At 39.1% G+C, this 27,513-nt stretch overlaps 1 protein-coding gene across 8 annotated transcripts in view; it reads left to right on the top strand.

Moving 5' to 3' along the window:
* Positions 1–27,513, top strand: part of LRP1B (LDL receptor related protein 1B) — a 1,329,376-nt gene that overhangs the window by 874,685 nt on the left and 427,178 nt on the right. For all 8 annotated transcript variants that reach the window (XM_078847919.1, XM_078847920.1, XM_078847917.1 and 5 more), the window contains 2 exons: positions 3,782–3,931; positions 25,700–25,840. In XM_078847919.1, the coding sequence (XP_078704045.1) occupies positions 3,782–3,931; positions 25,700–25,840 (291 nt within the window). The remainder of the gene's footprint in view (positions 1–3,781; positions 3,932–25,699; positions 25,841–27,513) is intronic.

Here is a 27,513-nt window from a genome sequence, read left to right as displayed (position 1 = left end):
CCTAATATTCCCCCAGTAGTTTCATATAGGCATTGAACAGGAGAGATGATAGAATAGGAATCATGTGGCACTTCTCATAATTAAACAATCATCTTAACCTTCTCTCTGAGTCTTCTGAAGGAAAGAAAGATGGATCGAATTCAACATAACTCTTTACTGTTGATGTAGTATGCAGCCCTGTCATCAGCACCTCATTGTGTGTAGTATGAAAGGCTACTGACGGGTGTAAGACCTGATATGTTCCTACAATACACTAAACTCCTTCCACTGGCACAGGAAGACACAATTTCTGAACACAAGAGATAACATACTAAACAAGACTAAAACCAGATGAGCCAAGGAAATACGGTCAGAGATGCTTCACTGACACTTCTGGTATCAGGAGGTACTCACAATGTCATGTCACACTCTCTTAGAGCCAAATGTTGCAGATTCTGGCTGAACTGTGAGAGAAGCCATGACTGAATGCTTTCTTAAAGAAGCAGGAGTGCGGGAGAAAGAAGGCTATGAGAGGATAGTTGGTCTTGTGGTAAAGATCCTAGACTGGGACTTGTGATCTGGGTTCTGTTCCTGCCCTTCAAAGTTCTTTTTGAGCATCCTACATGAATTGTTTATTGATTTTGGAGTAGCATCTCCCTAGTAGAAAATAGCCTCTGACAGACAGCTAAAGTCTCTAGCTATGCATTTTTGACAGGAGACTTTCATGGGGAAACTAATAATGGAGGTGAGTAGGAGAACTACCATCCCCCCTGGCTATTGGGGTAACACTCCAAGTCCCTTAGGCAGAACATTAGAGGATTTACCAAAGGGATATTTGAATGTTCAGGGACTTCTCTATAGACCTGAGTCTGTGTTCCTGAAGATTCTTCAGGAGCTGTCATCTGCAGAAACTCAGCAAATTTCTGACTGACAGTGGCTTTGTCCAAGATCTAGGCTTGGTTTGGCATCATCTTTCTTCTGTGTCATCGGAGACAAACATCACCAGAACCGACTCATATTTCCATTTGATTATACTGAAAACTAACTTTCTGAGAGTTACTGCTGCTGCAGGACCATCTTATTTCTGCTACCTGTGAGGTGTGCTACCCCCTCACCCCCACCCTTATATTATTGGTCTCTTTATCAAACCATACCCTCCAATTCCTGTTCTGTCCACCAACATTGTAGCATATATTTTCACATCAAATTTTATCATCAAAGACACAGGGAATGATTTTCACAGTTGTTCTGCTCTTTTTTTAAAGTCAGCTTTCCATCATAGAGGTGTGCTGCAATTACTATAAGATTGGAAATAGTCTTCTCCTTTCAGGAGGAGAATTCTGCAAGACCATCATCTCATATTTTTCACTTTGCCATATTTTTTTCCCTCTATTGCAATGATTTGATTAGGTCTGGCAAGCATTTTATTTTCTTCATCTGGTCAGTATAACATTTTGAAAGTATTTCTGTATATCTTGTCTTGAGTGTCTAATTCTGGTTAACATAATTTGAAGTAGAATTTTAATTAGTATCATTAATCTAGTAAGAAGTTTTGCTTTCTTCTTGGTTAAATTTCTAATCTTTTAAGGGCCTCCAGTATTGCAAATATAATCTTGTATGTACATGGAGGGGAAAAATAGGGCTGTCAAATGATTAAAAAAAATAACTGCCATTAATCGCACAATTAGAAAAATTAATCATGATTAATTGCACAATTTAAAAAAAAATATTGCAATTAATTGCATGAGTATTGCACTGTTAATAATAGAATACCATTTATTTTAAAATGTTTGGATGTTTTCTACATTTTCAAATATATTGATTTCAATTACAACACAATACAAAGGTACAGTGCTCACTTTATATTTATTTTTGATTACAAGTATTTGCACTGTAAAAAATAAAATAAATAATATTTTGCAATTCATCTAATACAAGTACTGTAGTGCAATCTCTTTATCATGAAAGTTGAACTTATAAATGTATAATTATTTACAAAAAAAAAACCCTGCATTCAAAAATAAAACAATGTAAAATTTTAGAGCCTGCAAGTCCAGTCAGTCCTACTTCTTGTGCAGCCAATCACTCAGACAAACAAGTTTATTTATATTTGCAGGAGATAATGCTTCCTGCTTCTTGTTTACAATATCACCTGAAAGTGAGAATAGGTGTTCTCATGGCACTGTTGTAACCGTCGTCGCAAGATATTTACATGCCAGATGTGCTAAAGATTCATATGTCCCTTCATGCTTCAATCATCATTCCAGGGGACATGCATCCATGCTGATGTCGGGTTCTGCTTGATAACAATCCAAAGCAGTGTCGACCGACGCATGTTCATTTTCATTATCTGAGTCAGATGGCACCAGCAGAAGGTTGATTTTCTTTTTTGATGGTTTGGGTTCTGTGGTTTCTGCATCAGAGTCTTGCTCTTTTAAGACTTCTGAAAGCATGCTCCACACTTCGTCCCTCTCAGATTTTGCAAGTCACTTCAGATTCTTAAATCTTATCCTTAGAATAAGGATATCTATGCTTAGAAATCTCACATTGTGCCTTCTTTGCATTTTGTGAAATCTGCAGTGAAAGTGTTCTTAAAATGAACAACATGTGCTGGTCATCATTCAAGACGGCTATAACATGAAATATATGCAGAATGCGGGTAAAACAGAGCAGGGACATACGATTCTCCTCCAAGGAGTTCTGTCACAAATTTAATTAGCACATTATTTTTTTTAACAAGCATCATTAGCATGGAAGCATGTCCTCTGGAATGGTGGCCGAAGCATGAAGGGGCATATGAATATTTAGCATATCTGGCAAGTAAATATCTTGCAATGCCGGCAACAAAAATGCCATGCACATGTCTGTTCTCACTTTCTGGTGATATTGTAAATAAGAAGAGGGCAGGATTATCTCTGGTAAATGTAAACAAACTTATTTGTCTTAGCGATTGATTGAACGAGAAGTAGTTCTGAAGTTTTACATTGTTTTGTTATGGAGTGTAGTTATGTAATAAAAAAGAAAATCTACATTTGTAAGTTGCACTTTCACGACCAAGAAATTGCACTACAGTCCTTGTATGAGGTGAATTGAAAAATACTATTTCTTTTGTTTATAATTTTTACAGCACAAATGTTTGTAATAAAAAATAATATACACTTTGATTTCAATTACAACACAGAATACAATATATACAAAAATGTAGAAAAACATCCAAAATATTTAATATATTTCAATTGGTATTCTATTGTTTAACAGGGCTATTAAAACTGTGATTAATCGTGATTAATTTTTTTTAGTTAATCGCATGAGTTAACTGCAATTAATCAGCAGCCTTAAAAGAAATGTCATTTCTCTTCCAGTTTTGAATACACAGGTGATTACAATGTTTTCCCTATTTTGTACTTTTACAGTTTGTAATAGCAATAATGGCCTCTTTGGGGCATTTATTGTTAGTTAATGACCTCTCCTAGGACCTCAGCTCATCCAGCTAGTTGTTCACTGCCACAAAATGTCCTTCCATTAGTCAGTTACAGATAAATTTACATTTGTGAGGAGGAAATATGAATAGAATTAAATCTATCTCAAGCTATTTTTCATTGTAAATTGTCTATTTTACTGTGCTTTCATCTTTGCTTTTGTAACATACATTAAAACAAGAGAACATTTTACATTTAGATTTCTTTGTTACTGGCTCAAAATCTTTGAATATGCTTTTCTTTGATAAAAATAGCCTAAATATGAATTCAAATTACATGTTAAGAGGCCACAATTATGTTTTAATTGTATAAATTAATTACAGGTCTATCTATAGATTATCTGGAGGACAAGCTTTATTGGATCAGTTCAGGAAATGGAACCATAAATAGATGCAACCAGGATGGTGGTAATTTAGAAATAATAGAGTCAATGAAGGAAGAATTAACAAAAGCTACAGCTTTAACCATCATGGGTAAGTGCTGGGGTACGGTATTACTTATGCTTTATATTGATTGGCTACTAATTAATTGTGACCTGAAAAATGCTTGGAAAAGTTACTGCTGTACTAGCGCAAGTAGTACACTTGAAATGAACTTCACCCGTGATTTTACACACTCACACACACACACACACACACATATTTAAATTTCAGCTAAGTGGTTTCAGAGGTCATAGAAGTCTGAACTTAAAGCCTCTTACTATAAAGATACATATTTCTAAATGATTTGACATTCTATATACATTTTAAAGTTTCATATATATTTTTATTTTATTCAAATAGTATTATTTCTCATCTACATTCCAAATTTATACTGCTATCCGTTTTTTCCTAAAAAAAACCCCAACACCTAATGCGAAGATAAAAATTAAAAAAAAAGTTTTAAACTACCACTTAATTGTTTTCTATACTTAAGCCTAAACTGCTATGTTTACCTTAATAAATATGTCTCCAGGGAGTCACAGGCACTAACAGAATCCTTTTGAGCAGTATCAAAAAGTACTGTGGCGAAGGGGCAGAGGGTGTCTAAATAGCCTTGCCCTGAATAACAATTCTTTCCTCTCTTCCTAACAGATAAAGCTGCTTAGGAGCTTGTCTCCATACCTTTCTCTTCTGCACAATGCTTTCCTACAAGTTTATAAATAATTAAACTACTTATCTTAGTGTTAACATTTGTTATTCTTAAAGAAATCCAGCAAAACAAACAAATATGTGTTACATTAGTCGTCCCCCGTCCCGTCCCGTCCCCCGTTGGCTCTGACTGCATGGTGGACTCTGAATTGGGGAAATAAGGATTTAAGAGTTGTCTCTCTTGCTCTAACACATTTTCCTCCTCCATCAGATATAAGCATTGTCTCTTTTACCTGGGGAGGGAAGTACTGCAAAAAACTGTATAGTCTAAAAGAAAATGTCTAGGAAGGTTAGAAATGTGGTCAGGAAAAAACTACGTATGATTCAGTTCAAACTAAAACACGGAATACCTGTGGGAGATATCTATTCAAAATATGGACATTTTTTAAATGGGAGAGAAGTTCTTGAAGCAATACTGTGACAACTGCACAAGAGCTTGGATTGATAGTGGACAGCAAATTAGAAATGAGTTCTCAATGCAAAATGGTGACAATAAAACCTGTGAGCCATATTGTCACTGATTTTTGTATAGCAGTGAGGAGGTGTGCAAGGAGACTTCAATCCTCCCTGTGTGAAGGCTAAAGGCAGGCATTATCCCTTTGCTCTAAGGAAGACGGAGACTTCTCCTGTCCTCCCCCAGAGGCAAACTGAATCCCTTTTATGGTCATGGCCCATCACCCTTCTTCATGAGCCCCCCAAGTTGAACTTAAGGTCCACTTATTGAAGTCTTATATATGCTTTAAAAACATAAAGATATTTAACAGAGGCAGGACATCTAACTAGAAAAGCTGAACACTGAAAAAATTAAGGGAGCTGGGAGGTGACACTAGGATACTGATGACTAAGACTCTCCTGGTGACGAGAATTATTTTCCTGCCCTGGCGAAAAAAATAAAGACTTAAGGGTTTTTTTGTTTGTTTTCTGTCCTGCATCAGAACAAAACAGACATTTTGAATTTTTTCACATGAAAAAACAGAGAGAGAGAACACAACCCACCTCAGAATAGCTTATAGCCCACTGGGCAGTTTTTGAAAGATTTACAAAATTCTCCCTATGTTCACCCCTCTATCTCCAGCTGAGTTCATATAAATCAGTGATGTTGGTTTTAGCTATGTGAAATCAGGTGTGTTTAATAAACTTGATTTATGTTCGTATGTATAGAGATATCTGCCCATATTTTTGCTTATGTTTATACATACAGATAAAATAGGTGGTTTCATAGCTGGCATTTAATTACTAATATTGAATAATAATACATGGAGTATCAGCTGAACTTCAGAGTTTTTGCCACAGCATAAATACAAACCAATATTAATATGTTTCCACTGGCAATTTGCTAAAATAGGTTCAATATCAGAATCATATTTTCATATTAAATTTTGTGTGCTGTGGAAATCAACTGAGGAAAAAAGATCTTTGTGTATTTTAACTCTTTTCTTAAAAAGATTCAAAGATGTTTAATGTATAATTTCACTGACTTGATTATAACTGAGGTCTTTTATATAAATCAATGCTAATAGAACAAAAACATTGTCTTTCCTTTAGAGAACTATAGGAGGTATTTTATGACGGGAATAAGGATATTTGTTCATACTTTCACTGTGATGTCCTCCTAGATTATATATCTGCCTGAAGTCTGCAGTTGAGACTCTCAGCAATTGTTACCAATATTGAGATCAAGAGAGTCAATGCTTTCAGATTAAACAGTTTGTTGGTACTATCAGAATAGAAACGCTTCATGTTCTTCTTACATTAAGAATTAATAGAGTGCAGTTAGTTCATGTTACCATGTGATACTTGCTGCTACATATTTTTAAAATAAATTTAATATATATATTTGCATCTTTCCAAAATAAAATAATATCTTTTTATATTAATACTTCTTCCTTTTCTCAGTTAGTTATCTCTTTTGTCGGGATGTCTAGATTTTTTTTAAAGCCCATATTATGGATTTTGGCCCAGATTTTTAAAGATATTTAGGCACTACTGCGTTCAGTGTTGCAACATCTGATTTAGCAGAGTATGGCCTCTTTAGGCACAGAATCAGGACCCATTTGGATTCTTTTAAACCCTCCCCTGTTGGGAGAAGGGGGGGAAAGAGAGAGAGGGAAGGAGTCAAGCTATCAGTAGGCGAGTAGCAGCAAGCGAGCAAGCTTCTCCAGGAGGGGAGGCTGCATTCCCTCCCATAAGGGAGAAAAAAAAGCCAAAACACTGGCTGAGAGAAATACGGACTGCCCCTGTGCAGCCAAGAGGGACTGTTTTACCCAAGGCCATCTCACCAAGGCAAAAAAACAGCTAAGGCTGGTGAGACTGAGTAGGTGCCACACTGTAACGAGAGGTTTCAGAGTAGCAGCCTTGTTAGTCTATATTTGCAAAAAGAAAAGGAGTACTTGTGGCACCTTAGAGACTATTTTCTTCTTACTGTAAGGAGAGTGATCAGGTAAGGTGAGCTATTACCAGCAGGAGAGTGGGGGGGAAAAACCTTTTGTAGTGATAATCAAGGTGGGCCATTTCCAGCAGTTGACAAGAACTTCTAAGGAACAGTGGGGGGCAGGGGGGGATAAACATGGGGAAATAGTTTTACTTTGTGTAATGACACATCCACTCCCAGTCTTTATTCAAGCCTAAGTTAATTGTATCCAGTTTGCAAATTAATTCCAATTTAGCAGTGTCTCATTGAAGTCCGTTTCTGAAGTTTTGAAGAAGCCTTTGAGGAACTTCAAGCAGGAGCATTTCAAAAGCATCAACATATGCCTTTTAATAGGAATTAATACATTAGCAGGATGACCTTTTGAAAATGAATCAATATTTGTATTTATTTTACTAGTCATATTACAGTACATTCCAAAGTCTAGTAAAATTACTATACTTTTAATATTTCATATAGAAAATGCCTGAACTATAAGATATATTTGTTTTGTAATTTCAGTTATATTGGATTACTAATTTGATATAACTGATCGATCAACTACTGGATTTTGATAAGGTCTTGAATTAATTTAACAAAATGGCATCAGTAGTGGTTAGCTATACAAATAGTCCCATTTACTTCTGTAGTGAGAGGTGCTACTTAGTTCAAAAATACTCAGTTACATGTACCTAAATTTTCCAAACCATCAGTCTTCTAATTGCCATAACACTTCATTACATTAACAGTAATATATGAAATATATCTAGGCAATTTGCCCAGTGCTAAGTGCAATGCATAGTTGTCTTCCTAAGTACTCAAACTACCATTAATGAAAACTAATGACCCATCAAAATTTGCATTCAGGGTACTGCTTGAAATCTCCAAAGGACAGTATGCAATTCTAGTGTAGCAATTTTTGTCACTGTAAATTGCTGTTTCCCAATATGTTGTTCCTCTTAATGCTAATTACCCTACAAAGTGGATAAATATAACTATTGTAATGTATATTATAGCCTGGTTTCAGCAACAAGATTGTAATTAGTGTTTGGAGAACACTCTCATTAGCATAAATGTAACAATTAAATCATTTAAATTTAGGAATATCACTTAAAGGCTTAAAATAGTGTTGATGCATCCTCTCCTATGTGGTAAAGGTGAAATTATTTAAAAACATTCAAAGTGTTTTTTATGTTAAATCACAAACTATATTTAAAGATAAAACATAGGTTTGTGTAAAGATAATTTTATAATCTTTTTTCTTATTCTGTCTTTATACTTTGATATTTGACTATCATTCCATTATGAGAGTATTATTTTGAGTTTGAAATACAATTGTTAATGAACTGTTTAGGCTGAGGGGAAAGTTGTATTTTTGGATTGTGGTACATTTAGAGTAAATGAATTCAATCTAACATTTAATTAGAATTCAGGAATGAATGAATGAAGTTGAAAGATTCATTCCAAAATTCTGCTTATAAGGAACATTTACAGTCAAATGTAGAAATGTTGTGGATTGTTTGGAATCACGCAGTTATCTGATGTTGCCCATTCAAATTGAATCAAAACACTTTGCTCTTTAGCTCTTAGTTATAGCTGGCCAACTCAGACTGGCTCTGATTTTTGGCAGGTAGGTCATGAGAGGATTTTCCCCAGGATATCTAGACTTTAGAACTTCATATTTCTTTAATACAATTGAAATGTCAGGATGTGCATTGACTTCAAGATACTTAAACTCCCAGTCCAACTTTCTTATGTGATTGAGACCTTTAACTCTCAGCTCTTCTATACCTTACAGTCTTCTTAACACCTTTTACACCCTATTTCCCTTATTTCTCCCCCAAGACCTTCTTAAGGAAATATAATCAAAAATAGATCCATATTTTTATATTTCAATTGAAATATTTTTAGTTATTAAAAAGTTTTTGTAAACACCCAGGAATCATGTTGACAATAATGAAGAGGAAGATGGAAGAATCAGTGTGTGATGTATTTTGATCTATTAGATTTTTTAAAATGTGTAGATGCAGGAGACCATTTATCTTCTCTATCCAAAGAAGGCCAATGCTCCAAGGGCTAGTGATGAGATTATCTTATGGTGAATAGTTTTGTAATTCTGATGTCTATTGTGAAAAAAATGATTCTGTGATCTAAGAACAAAGATACTAGGATTGTCTAATTACATGATGGGAATTAGCAGGAGAGGTAGGTGGTCTAGATACAGTTTACTGAGAGCAGTAATAGTCTCATTTAGCAGCACAGTAAGCAAAATAGTCTGACTAAATATACCACTGAGGGATGCAGAAATGGATTGAACATATTATTCAGAAAGAAAAGGAGAGAGGAAACTGTATTTTCAGTACGGCGAGCTATCTGGAATGGAGCTTTTGGTACAACCAGTCTTTCTGCTTACATCCAGTGGTGAAAAAATGTGAAGTTTTCTGTATTAATTATATAGGAACAAGATGTCAGATTGCTGCTTTGCTAGAGCACCCCAAGTGCCAGTATACAGAGGGTCAGATCTTGGCTCCCAACTCTCTGTGCTCCCAGAGCAACACAAAGGTTATGCTGGGGATTTCACTGACATAAGGGATGTCCCCAGGTAATATAAAGTCAGCGTGTGTAGCTCTATATCACCTGTGTCCTTCCTGAAACCCAGTTATGAATTCTTCTTGGGCAGGTTGCATGTGTGAGGGATGGAGCTAGAGTACAGTAAGCAGCTGCATCACTTGTTGGTTCATGTTCAGTGTATGATCCATGTTAACCCCCGGATCATTTTCAGTAGTACACTACCTAGCCAGTTTGTCCTCATTTTGTATTTGTGCATTTGATTTTTCCTCCCTAAGTGTAGTATTTTTTACTTGTTTTTATTAAATTTTATCTTGTTGATTTCAGACCAAATCTCCTATTTGCCGAGGTAATTTTGAATTCTAATCAAATTATTAATTAATTATTTCTGAATTGAAAGTGATTATATTTTTATTTAAGATTATTCAGATGTGCTTGGTTTGATCCCCTTTAAATTAAACAAAAATCTAAAAAAAAGCACGAGAATGCAGGAAAATTGGAAACACACATTCTTCATACAGAAACCACTCCAGGATCATATTTTATAGAAATGAATAATTTGAATCTATTTAGCATTTAGATTCTGAACAATTAGAAAATGTTAGATTACAGTAATATGTGTTTATAGTAACTGCTTCTCTGACATTGATTTCCCATGCAGCAGTGCTTACATTATTGAAATTTATATTATTTTCATTTCAAAAATACATAAATAAGCAGCACCGACCAAAGAAAGTTATGGTTGAAATTGTTTCCCCCCATACACCCAGTTTGGTCCCCTTTTTCATCCCTCATGTACAGACAAAATCAAAATTATGTTACTTCTGGGATTGAGGTAGTCTATTGGAAGAAAATATTAAGTCAATTTGACAAAAGGTTCATAAAACACCCTAAAAATAGAGCTGTTAAACACAATATCTAAAGGGCTAGTGCTGGCAGTAGTGATGGTGTCCTGACCCTCTCAACCCCCTTATAATGAAAGATAATGATGTCATGGACTGATCATTACCTCCTACAGTATGAGGTTAAGACTGGAGCAAAATTATTTCAGTGAATGAGGAAAAACCCATTTTATCTCACCTTTTATTTTCTCCTAAAAAGAAAAAAGACTGTGGCATTTCTCACAGCAAAATGAAACAAAGCAAAATTCACAAATTTGTATTTAGAATGTTTTCTTTGAAAACCAAAATGGTAGAGAAAATAGATATTTTCTGGTGAAAATTTCTGCTAGCAAAACAACCTCCCCTCCTCCCACAAAGCCATTTTTTTGTTTTACAAAAAATATTCAACCAGCTCTAGTTGGGACCCATATTTTCTCTCACAGCAGAGGTCTTGTTTTCACCCTTTGAAGCTAACAGAATCTGAGTGCTTCCAGAGGGTTCTGAAGCAAAAATAAGTTACTGCCAGATGAATGCTCAGCAGTATTTTGTGACAACTCCATAATGATCTTTTTTGTACTCAATAACAGGCAGAAAGGTCTCTTGGCAGTCTCTTCCCTGGCTTCACCCTTGTTGTACCAATAAAATAAAAACCAGCAGGATCTTATTAAAGGGAAAAAGGCAAAATACCACATTTATTGTGAATACAGAAAGGATCATAGTAAGCAGTTAGTTATAGTTATAACATTCCATTCAATCTCAAATTTATTCTCACATTCATTCATTCATACAAACATACACACACACACACACACACACAGGTTCTGCAAGGTTGTTATCATAGTTACCAGCCTTAGAGTTGCTCATGCCAAGTCACTGGCCAGGTGGCCTGGACATGAGGAGGGAGCAGGGCCTTGTCAGATGCTCATCTGATGCTCCTGGAAGTTGGTTTGCAGAATCAGACCCCAAAGTTCTCACTTTTTAGAGTCTATTTTTATAGGAATTTCTTCCTATGCCAGTCTATGGGAATTGCTTCATCATGCTGTTGCTGAATCAATCAGCAGATAGCACATTCCTGACGGCTCCAAGATGTTATCTTGTTCTTTGGTTCTCCCATTCTTGAGGCTGTTGGGTGGATTCCAGTCTGCCCTCCGGGTGGGGTCCTCTGGTTATTTCCACTTGACGCCTTCTTCAGCCGATGGACACTGGATTCTTAGGCTGGCACCTCCCTGATCATTCAGTTATTATCCACACCAAGCATCCATCCACATACATCCTCTATCTCTATTTTAATCACAATTGTTAATACAACAAAAGGGTGGGGAGTCTCTGGGTGCTGTTTCTGTTGTTAGAGTATTGCTTTGAGTCTCTCTCTCTGTGAATTGCTTTGAGAACAGACCCTGTCTTAGAATGTACTAACACAATTAGCAGCTTGCAAGTTTCACACATAGAGGGAGAGAAACAGTACCAAAAACCAAGAGACCTCTTAATTAGTAATACCCTGGAATTTAAACTCTGGGGAATCAAACTCATTTGTGATTTTAATACAGAACTTCTTTAATATGATCCAACATAATCCCCCTTTTGACACTAAGATTTATAATCGTCAGTGTCACTTTCTATGTAGCCTATTCAAGAGAAAGTACTGTGAGGCAATTTGAGTTTGTGATTCCAATTCATGCCACATACATGATCCTAGTGATGTATCTTTACTACAAGGTTCTGGGGCAACAGGCAAGGTGAGGCACACCCACTTTTGAGGAGTCCATTCGGTACAACCTCTAGTGTCCAATAGCTTCCCTCCCTCCCCAGCCCACTGGCTCAAGGTCCAGGGTAGCCAAAAGGATCCCATGTGTAATATGGGGAGTGGGTTAACCTTCAATACCTTTGCCTCCAGGGACTGTTGGTGTGCAATTTTGACAACAATTTCTCCCATTAACAAGTCTGGTTTACAATAGTGGAAACATATTGCATCCATTCATATTGATAGGTGTCAAACAATGATCTCTTTTTTTTTTAACAAATGCATCAAAAAACCCTTAATATTTCCCAATATGACCCAGAACATTTTGTGTTCCAAAGTAGCTAGTGCAAGTATCTGTATTTCAGTGCATCCCATAGCTATGGCTGTGTAGTTTCCTATTTCTAATATATATATTTTTTTCTTATGGATAAGCCATGTGGTAGTATTAAGCCATTACTAAAGATTCCATTGGCCTTTTAGGTTACCCAGACCAATTTGGACCAAGTCTACATTGGCATGTACTTGTTTTTGTATCAGGCTGTCCTGTAGCTGGGACAGAAAGCTTAATTTATTTTTAAGTTCCTGCAGGTCTTCAGTATTTTTTTTTTAAACACACAACAGTGCTAGCAACAACACAAAACACAAGACAAAACATAGAACACAGAACACAATTTCTGTTGTGACAGTAGATTCATGGTATTGGGTTGCTTTTCAGCTGGCAGCTTTTCCTGATTTTCTGAAAGACAAAAAGAACATGTTTCTACCCCTTTTGGGGTGGCAGATTATTGCTTAAAGTATTTCTTTTACAAATACCCGTGCTGATTGCAGGCAAAACAGAGAAATTGCCCCCATATTTTCCTGTTTTTGTTCTATAGGCAGGCCAGGTTTCAAAGGCTTTTATCTTTTAAGGGTTATGGGGAAATTATCCCACTGTTTAGTCATTAAATCCCTGAGTTTTCCTTCTTATACAGCAGACCGAGTTTATAATGTTTTTCCTGCTGTGTTAAGCTTTAAGTTTTATTTACAGGTAATAACTGAGAAGCATCATTACCACACGACCTTAAAGGATTTTTCCAAAAATCATACACACTATACGTTGTTACAGGGATACTTATTATCATTACATTTATTAAAATTATCTTGTTATCCCATGCCTTTTATTTAGACAATTTGTTTGCTGACCAGGTATGTCCTTTATCTGCAGCTCCTTTGTGCTGCTAGTTCTTTCCTTCCTTTATCATTTAGGTAATTTGCATTTTCACAGAAACTTCCTGCTTTTGGATTTAAAGCCATCAGCAGCTCAGAGACTCTATCTTAAAAGGGACACAATCAACTTTCACCAGAGTTTTGATTACTTTTAACTTCTGCTTCCAAAACACACAGCAATCTGAAAAAGAAAACCCAACCTATTGTGGCTCCCTTTGGAGCCCTAATAGCATTTTAATTAAGTAGCATGGTATGTTTGCATTTCTTTTGCCCCTTCTACAATATACCCTGCACATGTTCTGGGGCAAATGCACATTCCTTCCATAGTTTAACTTCTATAACATTATCCAGATCCATTTTTACATAAGGTGTCACTATTTCTTTTTTTGCTTACAGAGTTTTCATGTACCTTTATCAAAGTGACAGTCTGATTACTCAGAGCCATTTTAAGACTCAGTGTTTCTAACATTGCTTCTTTTTGTTTTGTGCACCTCACCCCTGCTGTTGCTTCAGAGAGGCACTGTCTTTTTTTAATTTTTTTTTTCTACAACTCTCATCTGCTATTTTGTTACAAAAACAAACAAACAAAAAGAATCCAAAATTTTTTTTTTTATATTCTCCTGATTTTGACTGCCCTGCTGCAGCCACAACTTAAAAACATTTTAAATTTTGTAAAGCATTGAGTTACCTTTTAAGGGTTAAATGCCAAATCCCAAAGCCAAACAACACTAATTACCTGTGTCTAGCAAAAAGGTCTGTCAGTTTTGCAACTTTGAATTAAAGAGTCAAATAGATTTTTAGTGGCATTATTTAAAACAAAACCAAAACTAACTGGTCCTTAGAACTTTACATATTTACACACACACAGACAGATACATACACATTTTCTTTTCCTTAACATCCCTTCCACACTGCTCTGTTTTTTACATCTTACATTCCCTTTATACATTTGAGGCAGTTAAGTTCCAATAGAACCCTCTTATGTTCTTTTAGCAAATTTGACTAAATTGTCCAGTCAAATTATTTTAATCAGATAGTTTATTTTTGCCTGGCTAATTTACAGACATTCCTTTGGAAAAGGGCCCATTTTTCTTTCAGAATGGCTGCAAAGAAACCAAGAATGCTCTAACACTTTTCCTTTTTAACATTTTCGGTTAAAAGTTGTTTGGGTGAAATACAAAGTTTAACTGCTTAATTCCCTCCAGCCTCTGCAGAGTTAACTTTTTTTTTTTTTTTTTTACTCTCTTTTCTCTTTGTAATTATGCCTGGGGGTGCCGTACATAGGACCTTCTCCCCCTTTACCTGCCTCCCTCCAGCCTCTGCAGAGTTAACTTTTTCACTCTTTTTGTATTCCTGGAGTGCCTCTTTCACTATTTTCAGCTGGCTTTGGATATTTGTAGCCAGCACCTTCCAATTGTCTGCTCCCTTTTCCATTTGTGCCTTTTCCTCTTTACATGAAGACAAGCGGAGAGAAGAATCCTTACATGCCTCCCACAACAACCAAATTGCTGCTGCATCTCTTTTGGCAGCACTAGAAGGTTTGTATATGAGGATATACTGAGCCAATCTATCCTCTAGGTCCGAAATAGTGCAGACATCAGCTAGGGCTTGTTTAGTCCAAGGACTGTGCCCAAATTTTTGAAGGATTTGTTTAAAAGGTGTAATTTCTTTAACAAAAGGTGAGGTTGGAGTTCCTTCTGACTCCATTCCTCCCTCTAGTACTGGCTTACCCTGTTTTCTTTTAAACATCTTAACATGGATATTTCAATCTCTTTGTCACTGCTGGTATTACTTAGCAAGTGACACAGCCTAGATTCTGAAATCATAGCTTAATCTATGCGTTTTTCCCCTGCTACCTTCCCGGAGGCCAGCAGGTCCCCTGCTACCCTCCCAGAGGCCAGCAGGTCCAGTTAACCTATTTCTCCCTGCTACCTTCTTGGAGGCCAGCAGGTCTGGCTAACCTGTTTCTCCCTGCTACCTTCTCGGAGGCCAGCAGGTCCGGTTAACCTGTTCTTCCCTGCTACCTTCTCGGAGGCCAGCAGGTCCGGTTAGCCTGTTCTTCCCTGCTACCTTCTCGGAGGCCAGCAGGTCCCCTGCTACCTTCTCGGAGGCCAGCAGGTCTGGTTTAATCTGTTTTCCCTACTACCTTCTCGGAGGCCAGCAGGTCCCCTGCTACCTTCTCAGAGGCCAGCAGGTCTGGTTTAATCTGTTTTTCCTGCTACCTTCTCGGAGGCCAGCAGGTCCCCTGCTACCTTCTCGGAGGCCAGCAGGTCTGGTTAACCTAATAGAAATACCTAGCTCACTAGAGCTGGCGGTGTGCACACCAATATTTACAATAACTGAGGTTTTTTACCAATATTCCCCCTTTCGCAATTCTCCACCAAAATGTTGTACCAATAAAATAAAAACCAGCAGGATCTTATTAAAGGGAAAAAGGCAAAATACCACATTTATTGTGAATACAGAAAGGATCATAGTAAGCAGTTAGTTATAGTTATAACATTCCATTCAATCTCAAATTTATTCTCACATTCATTCATTCATACAAACATACACACACACACACACACACACAGGTTCTGCAAGGTTGTTATCATAGTTACCAGCCTTAGAGTTGCTCATGCCAAGTCACTGGCCAGGTGGCCTGGACATGAGGAGGGAGCAGGGCCTTGTCAGATGCTCATCTGATGCTCCTGGAAGTTGGTTTGCAGAATCAGACCCCAAAGTTCTCACTTTTTAGAGTCTATTTTTATAGGAATTTCTTCCTATGCCAGTCTATGGGAATTGCTTCATCATGCTGTTGCTGAATCAATCAGCAGATAGCACATTCCTGACGGCTCCAAGATGTTATCTTGTTCTTTGGTTCTCCCATTCTTGAGGCTGTTGGGTGGATTCCAGTCTGCCCTCCGGGTGGGGTCCTCTGGTTATTTCCACTTGACGCCTTCTTCAGCCGATGGACACTGGATTCTTAGGCTGGCACCTCCCTGATCATTCAGTTATTATCCACACCAAGCATCCATCCACATACATCCTCTATCTCTATTTTAATCACAATTGTTAATACAACAAAAGGGTGGGGAGTCTCTGGGTGCTGTTTCTGTTGTTAGAGTATTGCTTTGAGTCTCTCTCTCTGTGAATTGCTTTGAGAACAGACCCTGTCTTAGAATGTACTAACACAATTAGCAGCTTGCAAGTTTCACACATAGAGGGAGAGAAACAGTACCAAAAACCAAGAGACCTCTTAATTAGTAATACCCTGGAATTTAAACTCTGGGGAATCAAACTCATTTGTGATTTTAATACAGAACTTCTTTAATATGATCCAACACCCTAACATATCACTATGATTTGTGGGTTCCCTGTAACAACTAATGGAAGAGGGAGTGTCAGAAGTCACTTGCTCTGAAGCTGATAGCTTGTGTCATGAAGATCTTTTTTTTTTAAATTCTTATGCTATGTCTCTGAGATGCAAATATGCTAAGACTCTTATTCAGCAGATCTGTTCTGAGTGTTATCTAGCCTATATAACCCAGACTCTTTCTGTCTGGTTGCTGTTGCAAATGCCTCCTGTTGTGAAGACATTTTTTCTTTACTTTGCAGATAAACACTCATAGCTTTGGGCAGATCTGGCTAGGACCATGAAGAAAATTCATTTTCTGGAGGGGCTAATTACTAGATATTTTGTGCTTGAATTTTGGGCAGTACTATTTACAGAGATTCTAGATGTATTTAGGAGAAGTTTGTGTCACAGCCTCTGTCTTGGATCCTGTCCTTCCTGGCTGATGAAGGACCGGCTGGGAAGTACTGGCCTTTTGTTGGTGGAGATAGTAAATTCCTCCCTAAGGGTGGCAAAGTGCTGATTATCAGAAGTTCAAAGAAGCCCGTCTTTTCATAGATTCTGAGTGCAAAAGGGACCATTGTGATAATCTTGTCTGAACTCTTGTAAAGCACATGCCATAATTCTGCCCCAAAATAATTCCTAGAGGATATTTTTTTAGAAAAAGCCCTCATCCTATTTAAAAATTGTCCATGATGGAAAATCCAGCACAATGTTGGTAAATTGTTCCAATGGTTAATTACTCTAACCGTTAAAAAAAATGATGTGTTATTTCCAGTCTGAATTTGTCTAGCTTCAACTTCCAGCCATTGGATCAAACCTTTTTTCTGCTAGATTGAAGAGCCCATAATCACATTTTGGTTCCCCATATAGGCACTTATAAACTATCTAATAACCCCATTACTTTCTATTTGTTAAGCTACACAGACTGAGCTGCTTGCGTCTGTCGTTACAAAGCATGTTTTTCTAATCCTCTAATCATTCTTATGTCTCTACTCTGAACCCTCTCCAATTTATCAATATCCTTCTTGAATTGTGGGCCAATGAGGGCTGCAGGAAGTGGTGGCCAGCACATCCCTCAGACCACGCCGCTTCCCACAACCCCCATTGGCCTGGAACGGCGAATAGCGGCCAGTGGGAGCTGCGATCGGCCAAACCTGCGGATGAGGCAGGTAAACAAACCGGCCCAGCCAGCCAGGGGGCTTACCCTGGCGGGTTGTGTGCCAAAGGTTGACAATCCCTGGTTTAGGATATACAAATTTTTCACAATCTCAGTGTAGATGATGCATTTTTTTGAGATAGTAAGGTGAACAAACATCCCCATCAAAACGTTGAGGCAGCTTTTAAGGACCTCCTTAATGGGCTTTTTTAAGAAAAAATGTTTCTGGATCATCACGCTTGTGACCTATGTTTGAGGGCAGCTCTCAGTTCCCTAGAATCAAGGGATGATATCAACACTATAACACTATAAAGGTGACATCACCTAAATCAACAAGGAAGCCCGAAAAGCAATGAAGTATACAAAGATCACACCCTCATGTGGATATGTGTTGAATAGAATGCAGATAGGTCCAGGAGAATGAAAAGTCAATTCCACATAATCAAGTCTGCAAATGAAAGGGCCAGTCCCAGAAGACCAGAGGAAAGATATGTATTCAGAATAAAACCAAGAAGAGATGCGTGTATTCCACAGGTTGAAGAACCATCAGCAAGCCTAACAGACTCCTAACAAAAGATTTGGACTTTGATCTCACATCCCTCTGGCCTTTGATAAGAGAGCCCAGCAGAATATGACCAGGTTTCTGAAGTAGTTAATTCTGAAAGCCCAGACTAAATGAGGGGACTGATTTTTGGAACTAGTGTTATGTCCAAGGAAATCACATCAGATTAGCAGTTATTACGAGTGTATTGAGACAAAGTTCAAGTTTTCATGAGTAGTCCGTTTGCTATAGGTTTACAGTCTGCCTTTTAAGTGTGCAAAATACCTACCATATTACACTCTAGGGGTATGTCTACATCACGAAAATAGGTCGAATTTATAGAAGTCGGTTTTGTAGAAAGCGTTTTTATACAGTTGATTGTGTGTGTCCCCACACAAATGCTCTCAGTGCATGTAGTCAGCAGAGTGTGTCCACAGTACCAAGGCAACCATCGACTTCCGGAGCGTTGCACTGTGGGTGGCTATCCCACAGTTTCCGCAGTCTCCACCACCCATTTGAATTCTGGGTAGAAATCCCAGTGCCTGATGGGGCTAAAACATTGTTGTGGGTGGTTCAGGGTACATATCGTCAGGCCCCCGTTCCCTCCCTCCTTCCATGAAAGCAAGGGCAGACAATCGTTTTGCTCCTTTTTTCGTGAGTTACCTGTACAGATGCCATACCACGGCAAGCATGGAGCCCGCTCAGGTAACCATCACCGTATGTCTCCTGGGTGCTGGCAGACGTGGTACTGCATTACTACACAGCACCAGTTTATTGCCTTTTGGCAGCAGACAGTGCAGTATCATCGACGTAGTCCTGGGTGCTCTTTTAACCGGGCGCCTGGGCAAACATGGGAGTGACTCAGCCAGGTCATTTCCCTTGTTTCGTCTCGTGGTGATTCAGTCCCGCACTGTCTTTTAATCTGCAGCTAGCAGAAGATGATGGCTAGTAGTCAAACTGCACCGTCTTTTGCCGAACACCCAGGTGTTGACGATGGCTAGCAGATGTACTGCACAGTCTTCTGCCAGCAAGATGTATAAAGATAGATGAAGTGGCTCAAAACAAGAAATAGATCAGATTTGTTTTGAATTCATTTTCTCCTCCCTCCCTCCCTCTGTGAAATCAAAGGCCTGCTAAACCCAGTTTTGAGTTCTATCCTTGAGGGGGCCATTCAGTTTCTCGGAAAGCCACCCCCTTTGTTCATTTTAATTCCCTGTAAGCCAACCCTGTAAGCCATTTCGTCAGTTACCCCTCCCTCCATCAGGGCAATGGCAGACAATCGTTCTGCGCCTTTTTTCTGTGCACACGCGATACCACGGCAAGCATGGAGCCCGCTCAGATCACTTTGGCAGTTAGGATCACATTAAACACTACATGCATTATCCAGCAGTATATGCAGCACCAGTACCTGGCAAAGCGATACCGGGCGAGTAGGCGATGTCAGCACGGTGACGTGAGAGATGAGGACATGGACACAGACTTCTCTCAAAGCATGGGCCCTGGCAATGTGGGCATCATGGTACTAATGGGGCAGGTTCATGCAGTGGAACGCCGATTCTGGGCTCGGGAAACAAGCAAAGACTGGTGGGACCACATAGTGTTGCAGGTCTGGGACGATTCCCAGTGACTGCGAAACTTTCGCGTGCGTAAGGGCACTTTCATGGAACTTTGTGACTTGCTTTCCCCTGCCCTGAGGTGCAAGAATACCAAGATGAGAGCAGCCCTCACAGTTGAGAAGCGAGTGGCAATAGCCCTGTGGAAGTTTGCAATGCCAGAGAGCTACCGGTCAGTTGAGAATCAATTTGGAGTGGGCAAATCTACTGTGGGGGCTGCTGTGATGCAAATAGCCAATGCAATCAAAGATCTGCTGATATCAAGGGTAGTTACCCTGGGAAATGTGCAGGTCATAGTGGATGGCTTTGCTGCAATGGGATTCCCTAACTGTGGTGGGGCCATAGATGGAACCCATATCCCTATTTTGGCACCTGAGCACCAAATCGGCGAGTACATAAACCACAAGGGTTACTTTTCAATAGTGCTGCAAGCACTGGTGGATCACAAGGGACGTTTCACCAACATCAATGTGGGATGGCCGGGAAAGCTACATGACGCTCACATCTTCAGGAACTCTGGTCTGTTTCAAAAGCTGCAGGAAGGGACTTTATTCTCAGACCAGAAAATAACCTTCGGGAATGTTGAAATGCCTATAGTTATCCTTGGGGACCCAGCCTACCCCTTAATGCCATGGCTCATGAAGCCAGCCACAGGCAGCCTGGACAGTAGTCAGGAGCTGTTCAACTACAGGCTGAGCAAGTGCAGAATGGTGGTAGAATGTGCATTTGGACATATAAAAGCACGCTGGTGCAGTTTACTGACTCGGTTAGACCTCAGCAAAACCAATATTCCCACTGTTATTACTGCTTGCTGTGCGCTCCACAATATCTGTGAGAGTAAGGGGGAGACGTTTATGGCGGGGTGAGAGGTGGAGGCAAATTGTCTGGCTGCTTGTAATGTACAGCCAGATACCAGGGTGGTTAGAAGAGCACAGGAGGGCGCGGTGCGCATCAGAGAAGCTTTGAAAACCAGTTTCGTGACTGGCCAGGCTATGGTGTGAAAGTTCTGTTTGTTTCTCCTTGATGAAACCGTCTGCCCCTTGGTTCACTCTACTTCCCTGTAAGCTAACCACCCTCCCCTCCTCCTTTCGATCACCGCTTGCAGAGGCAATAAAGTCATTGTTGCTTCACATTTATGCATTCTTTATTAATTCATCACACAAATAGGGGGATAACTACCAAGGTAGCCCAGGAGGGGTGGTGGAGGAGAGAAGCACCAGGAGGGGTAGTGGAGGAGGGAAGGACAAGGCCACAAAGCACTTCAAAAGTTTAAAACTTTAAAACTTGTTGAATGCCAGCCTTCTGTTGTTTGGACAATCCTCTGGGGTGGAGTGGCTTGGTGGCCGGAGGCCCCCCCACCACGTTCTTGGGCGTCTGTGTGAGGAGGCTATGGAACTTGGGGAGGAGGGTGGTTGGTAACACAGGGGCTGTAGCGGCGGTCTGTGCTCCTGCTGCCTTTCCTGCAGCTCAACCATACGCTGGAGCATATTAGTTTGATCCTCCAGCAGCTTCAGCATTGAATCCTGCCTCCTCTCATCATGCTGCCGCCACCTTTCAGCTTCAGCCCTCTCTTCAGCCCACCACTTACTCTCTTCAGCCCGCCACCTCTCCTCCCGGTCATTTTGTGCTTTCCTGCACTCTGACATTGTCTGCCTCCACGCATTTGTCTGTGCTCTGTCAGTGTGGGAAGACAGCATGAGCTCAGAGAACATTTCATCACGAGGGCATTTTTTTCGCCTTCTAATCTTCGCTAGCCTCTGGGAAGGAGAAGATCCTGTGATCCTTGAAACACATGCAACTGGTGGAGAAAAAAAAGGGACAGTGGTATTTAAAAAGACATTTTATAGAACAATGGGTACACTCTTTCATGGTAAACCTTTCTGTTAACATTACATACATAGCACATGTGCTTTCGTTCCAAGATCGCATTTTGCCTCCCCCCAGCGCATAGTTAGCCCCTCCCCCCATCCTCTTCCCCATGGCTAACAGCGGGGAACATTTCTGTTCAGCCACAGGCAAACAGCCCAGCAGGAACAGGCACCTCTGAGTGTCCCCTTAAGAAAAGCACCCTGGGAGGCACTGCAGCAGGGCAAGGGGAGGAGATGGCTAACAGTGGGTGTTAAGCACATGCTAATTTTTTTTCGTGGGTGCTCCAGCCCTGGAACACCCATGGAGTCAGCACCTATGACATAGAGAGCAATGAGAAGAGAAATAATCTAATGAACAAGCTCTCTCTAAAGGAGTGACAAAGTGTGATCTAATGCAATTCACTGTCCCACAATTAAACAAAACCAAGAAGAAAAATTTGGAAAAAAACTACTCACTACATCCATAAAAAACACAGACTTACGTTCCGTTCTGTAAAACGTAATCTCTAACTTTTAGAGGAAATAAGTATATTAATGAAAAGGTGTAAAGTTGATATAGGCATAGTCACAAAAACTGAGAACTGAACATATGGAACAATGGTCCCTAAACCTCAGTAATCACAATTAAAGAGGACTATGTTAAACATCTTTATCCTCTTCTTAAAATTAAACAAATGTATGGTATTGGGATGGGAAAATGCTGCAGAGAATGTAATCAAATGGAAGGATTTCTGCATATTTAATAGACATGCCCCCAAAAATAAGACATTTGGGAAGACGTCTGGAGACATCATAGAGAGATAATGGTGTTGGCTGTTGGATAAGCTCTGAGTATTTTCATTAAGTTGTCCTAAAAGCTTTGTTTCTTATAAATGCCTTAAAGAGTTGATCACTTATCTCCTAGTTGCTCCTAAAATTACTGTAGTAAGGTGGGTTAAGAGGAGCAACTCCCCTAAATCTATTACCTGCTATCCAAAAATGAGCGGAAATACCGGTATAGAAAAATTAACTCATTAAGGGTATGTCTACACTACGAAATTAGGTCGAATTTATAGAAGTCGGTTTTTTAGAAATCGGTTTTATATATTCGAGTGTGTGTGTCCCCACAGAAAATGCTCTAAGTGCATTAAGTGAATTAACTCGGCGGAGCGCTTCCACAGTACCGAGGCTAGAGTCGACTTCCAGAGTGTTGCACTGTGGGTAGCTATCCCACAGTTCCCGCAGTCGCCGCTGCCCATTGGAATTCTGGGTTGAGATCCCAATGCCTGATGGGGCTAAAACATTATCGTGGGTGGTTCTGGGTACATATCGTCAGGCCCCCATTCCCTCCCTCCCTCCGTGAAAGCAAGGGCAGACAATCGTTTTGTGCCTTTTTTCTTGAGTTACCTGTGCAGACGCCATACCACGGCAAGCATGGAGCCCGCTCAGGTAACCGTCACCGTATGTCTCCTGGGTGCTGGCAGACACGGTACTGCATTGCTACACAGTAGCAGCAACCCCTTGCCTTGTGGCAGCAGACGGTGCAATAGGACTGGTAGACGTCATCGTCATGTCCGAGGTGCTCCTGGCCACATCGGCCAGGAGCGCCTGGGCAGACATGGGCGCAGGGACTAAATTTGGAGTGACTTGATCAAGTCATTCTCTTTAGTCCTGCAGTCAGTCCTATTGAACCATCTTATGGTGAGCAGGCAGGTGATATGGATTGCTAGCAGTCGTATTGTACCATCTTCTGCCAGGCAGGCAAGAGTTGAGGATGGCTAGCAGTTGTATTGTACCATCTTCTGCCAGGCAGGCAAGAGATGAGGATGGCTAGCAGTCATATTGTACCATCTTCTGCCGAGAAGCCCTGAGATGTGGATGGCATGCAGTCCTTCTGCACAGTCTGCTGCCAGCCAAAGATGTAAAAGATAGATGGAGTGTATCAAAACAAGAAATAGACCAGATTTGTTTTGTACTCATTAGCTTACCCCCTCTCCCCCCGTCTAGGGGACTCATTCCTCTAGGTCACACTGCAGTCACTCACAGAGAAGGTGCAGCGAGGTAAATCTAGCCATGTATCAATCAGAGGCCAGACTAACCTCCTTGTTCCAATAAGAACAATAATTTAGGTGCACCATTTCTTATTGGAACCCTTCGTGAAGTCCTGCCTGAAATACTCCTTGATGTAAAGCCACCCCCTTTGTTGATTTTAGCTCCCTGAAGCCAACCCTGTAAGCCGTGTCCTCAGTCGCCCCTCCCGGCGTCAGAGCAACAGCAAACAATCATGCATCTGAGTTGAGAGTGCTGTCCAGAGCGGTCACAGTGGAGCACTCTGGGATAGCTCCCGGAGGCCAGTACCGTCAAATTGTGTCCACAGTACCCCAAATTCCACCCGGCAAGGCTGATTTAAGCACTAATCCACCTGTCAGGGGTGGAGTAAGGAAATCGATTTTAAGAGCCCTTTAAGTTGAAATAAAGGGCTTCATCATGTGGACGGGTGCAGGTTTACATCGATTTAACGCTGCTAAATTCAACCTAAAGTCCTAGTGTAGACCAGGGCTAAGTCAGAGTTTTATGAGAGAGAGAGGAAAAAATAACCACTTAGCAATCTGGTAGAACTTTTTGGAGTTCATTGGCAGAGTTTTGTTGGCTCTCACCATCCTAATAATTTGAGAATTTTTTTTTGATTTATGAGGGAGAAACCCCTTCAGCAGTAGTCAAAGTTAAACTAAAAAAATGAGATATCAAAATAAGGAAAATAGAAGAAGAGGAAGAAGGAATAAACCTTAATATTTAGTAGAGTTTTGATAGGAGAACTAAGAAACAGGTTACACATCTAAATGTAAGAAAAACAGTACTTTCAACCTAACCATGAGATCAAAGACTTTAAAAGACAGATCAGGAAGACAAAGAGTAGAAAAGCATCAACTACAATATGTGATCAATATCATAAAGATGAAGAAAGTGATTGGTAGCAGGTTTTGTCAGTATAGCTTTACAGACTTTCACAGGCTATTTTATAACTGTGTATTTGTGTAAAATACTACACTTATCTCATTTAAGTTGTAAACCAAGTTTTATAGATTTTTGTTATAAAATAATGGATCTGTTAATAGGTTTCGACAAAAGTTGTTAGTTTGCTCCTTTTGTAATCTGTGTGAAATTGGTTGATAGTCTCTGCATAATTGGAGATTTTTAAGAACAGGTTAGCCAAACCACCTGTCAGGGATGACCTAGTATATTAATTGTACCTCAGAGTGTGGGGAATGGACTAGATGACTTCTTGCTGTCCCGTTTAGCCCTACATTTCTGTGATTCTATAATCATTCCTTGCAGATAGCGGTTACATAAAAAAATAATAATAGTGTTTACATATCAATGTGCTGTTTATTAATTTGAACACTAAGGCCAAGAACTGAAAGTATGGAGACTGCCTGCTCATCTCTAAATATGGTCAAGTCAAAAAGAATTTGAGGATATTCTGATAACATTTATGCTCTCATATTGCTGTGCTTTTTTCTGTAGATATAAGACTTCAATTTCCATGGCTCTTACTCAGGCATCCTTCTCAAGCATTATGTTCACTACAAAATGCTTGGAACCCTAATTTGTGGAGGGAGGGAAAGGAGTGAAAGTGTGATTTCTATACTTTTAAATTATGATGAACTTCCTCAGACTTTAAGGAACCAACAGTTAATTAAAACTGAATGATTTGGAAACTAAGGATTTATTTGTGTCAAATGTATATTGTTTGATAAGATGATTATCTTTATTTTTTAAATAAAAAAAAAAAACCTTGACATTTTTACAGATAAAAAACTCTGGTGGGCAGACCACAACTTAGCTCAGCTGGGTACATGCAACAAAAGAGATGGAAGAACCCCCATTGTCCTGCGAAACAAGACTTCAGGGGTTGTACATATGAAAGTGTATGATAAAGCAGCACAGCAAGGTAAATTGTATTTTAAATATCTTTAAACTACCATTAGAGTACATAATGTATTCATCTTCCATATTATTCCCAAAATGCATAGAGATTTATATTTGTTCCCATTCGTTATCTGATACACTGACTAAAAGTAGAGCTTCTATCCATAGTGTATTACAATGTAGTTAATAACTTTCAAAATATTAGGTAATAGTTTAGAAATCTTTCTTTAATGTGTATTCAAAATATTTGAATATGATGCATAATGCAAATAGAAATTCCTATGGTACTGTGAAGCTTAAATTTGGTAATCAGAACTAAGACATAAATGTGAATATTTTCTTTTTCATTCACTTGTTAATGCTGTGTGTCCCTCAATAAATTATGAAAAAAATAAATATAAGAAATAGTATTTGAAAAATCATTGATGTTTTCATTCATCTCAATGGTTTCATTCATCTCAATTCATCTCAAAGCCAATGTAATTTATTTTACTTCATTGAAATTGCAGTGATGTAAATTGGGAGTAAGTGACAAGAAAAATCAGGCAATTTTATTTTTGTTTGGTAGGAGAATGAATTAGTATGTTTCCCTATTATTATCATGAAAAAAATCTATAATCAAGGACATTGCAAATTGTGAGCTTGTTTTTAGACATATATACTATCCCACAAAGTAAACTATTTATAAAATAAACTCTGTGTGTGTGTGTGTGTGAGAGAGAGAGAGAGAGAGAGAGAGAGAGAGTCTGTGTTTCAGTTTCCTTTCTCTATTACATACACCTCAAGAGGTAAACTGCAAATCAGGATGCTATTGCTTCCAGTAGGATTCTAGGGAATGTGAAAGAGCCACTGCAGAGGCTTTTATTTCTGTTATTGAGTGTCCAGGGAGATTGAAGTGCTCTCCTACTGGTTTTTGAATGTTACTATTCTTGATGTCTGATTTGTGTCCATTTATTCTTTTGTGTAGAGACTGTCTGGTTTGGCCAATGTACATGGCAGAGAGCTCTGTATAACCTCAAAAACTTGTCTCTCTCACCAGCAGAAGTTGGTCCAATCAAACGTATTACCTCACCTACCTACCTCTCTAATATTCTGGGAATGACACAGCTACAAACACACTGCATTCAGCTTTTAAGCATGTCTTTATGTTCCTAAAGACAGGTTGATTTTCTTTGTTTGGTAACTACTAAAACATGTCGATCTGCAACTAAATATAGTCATTATAGTAAATTGGTGGTATTTTTTGCCAACCAGAAGGATACACAATATCTATATAAATTTATTTCAGCAATTATTTAGTTTAACTGTACTGGATAGAAAAGAAAAAAAAAAGTTTAGCCAAACATGTTTTGTATTTAAATCTAACTGATTTATTCAACAAAGGAAGTATTATCTATAGTTAGTGAATTGAATGAATAGTGTCTGCTCACTATGTTCTTCAAGACTTAAGAACTAGAATATCTTATCCTCTCATACCTAGTTTCATAGATTGGAAGAGAAAAACAAGTGTTTCTTCTTTTTCAACGTCCAATTGGTTTATAAACTTTGAGTGAACTAATCATTGAACTGAACTAGTTGAATAAACTGGAATGAAGATAATATTCTCTCTGTACCTGCAAAAGAGGCTACTCCTGTCAAAAGAATGTTTATGCCACGGAGGTTCTGGAAGTCACTGAATCTCTGCTTCAGCCCCTG

The sequence above is a fragment of the Lepidochelys kempii genome, chromosome 11, assembly GCF_965140285.1.
Source record: "Lepidochelys kempii isolate rLepKem1 chromosome 11, rLepKem1.hap1, whole genome shotgun sequence".
Classification (NCBI taxonomy): domain Eukaryota; kingdom Metazoa; phylum Chordata; order Testudines; family Cheloniidae; genus Lepidochelys; species Lepidochelys kempii.
This window is presented reverse-complemented; position numbering and strand designations above follow the sequence as displayed.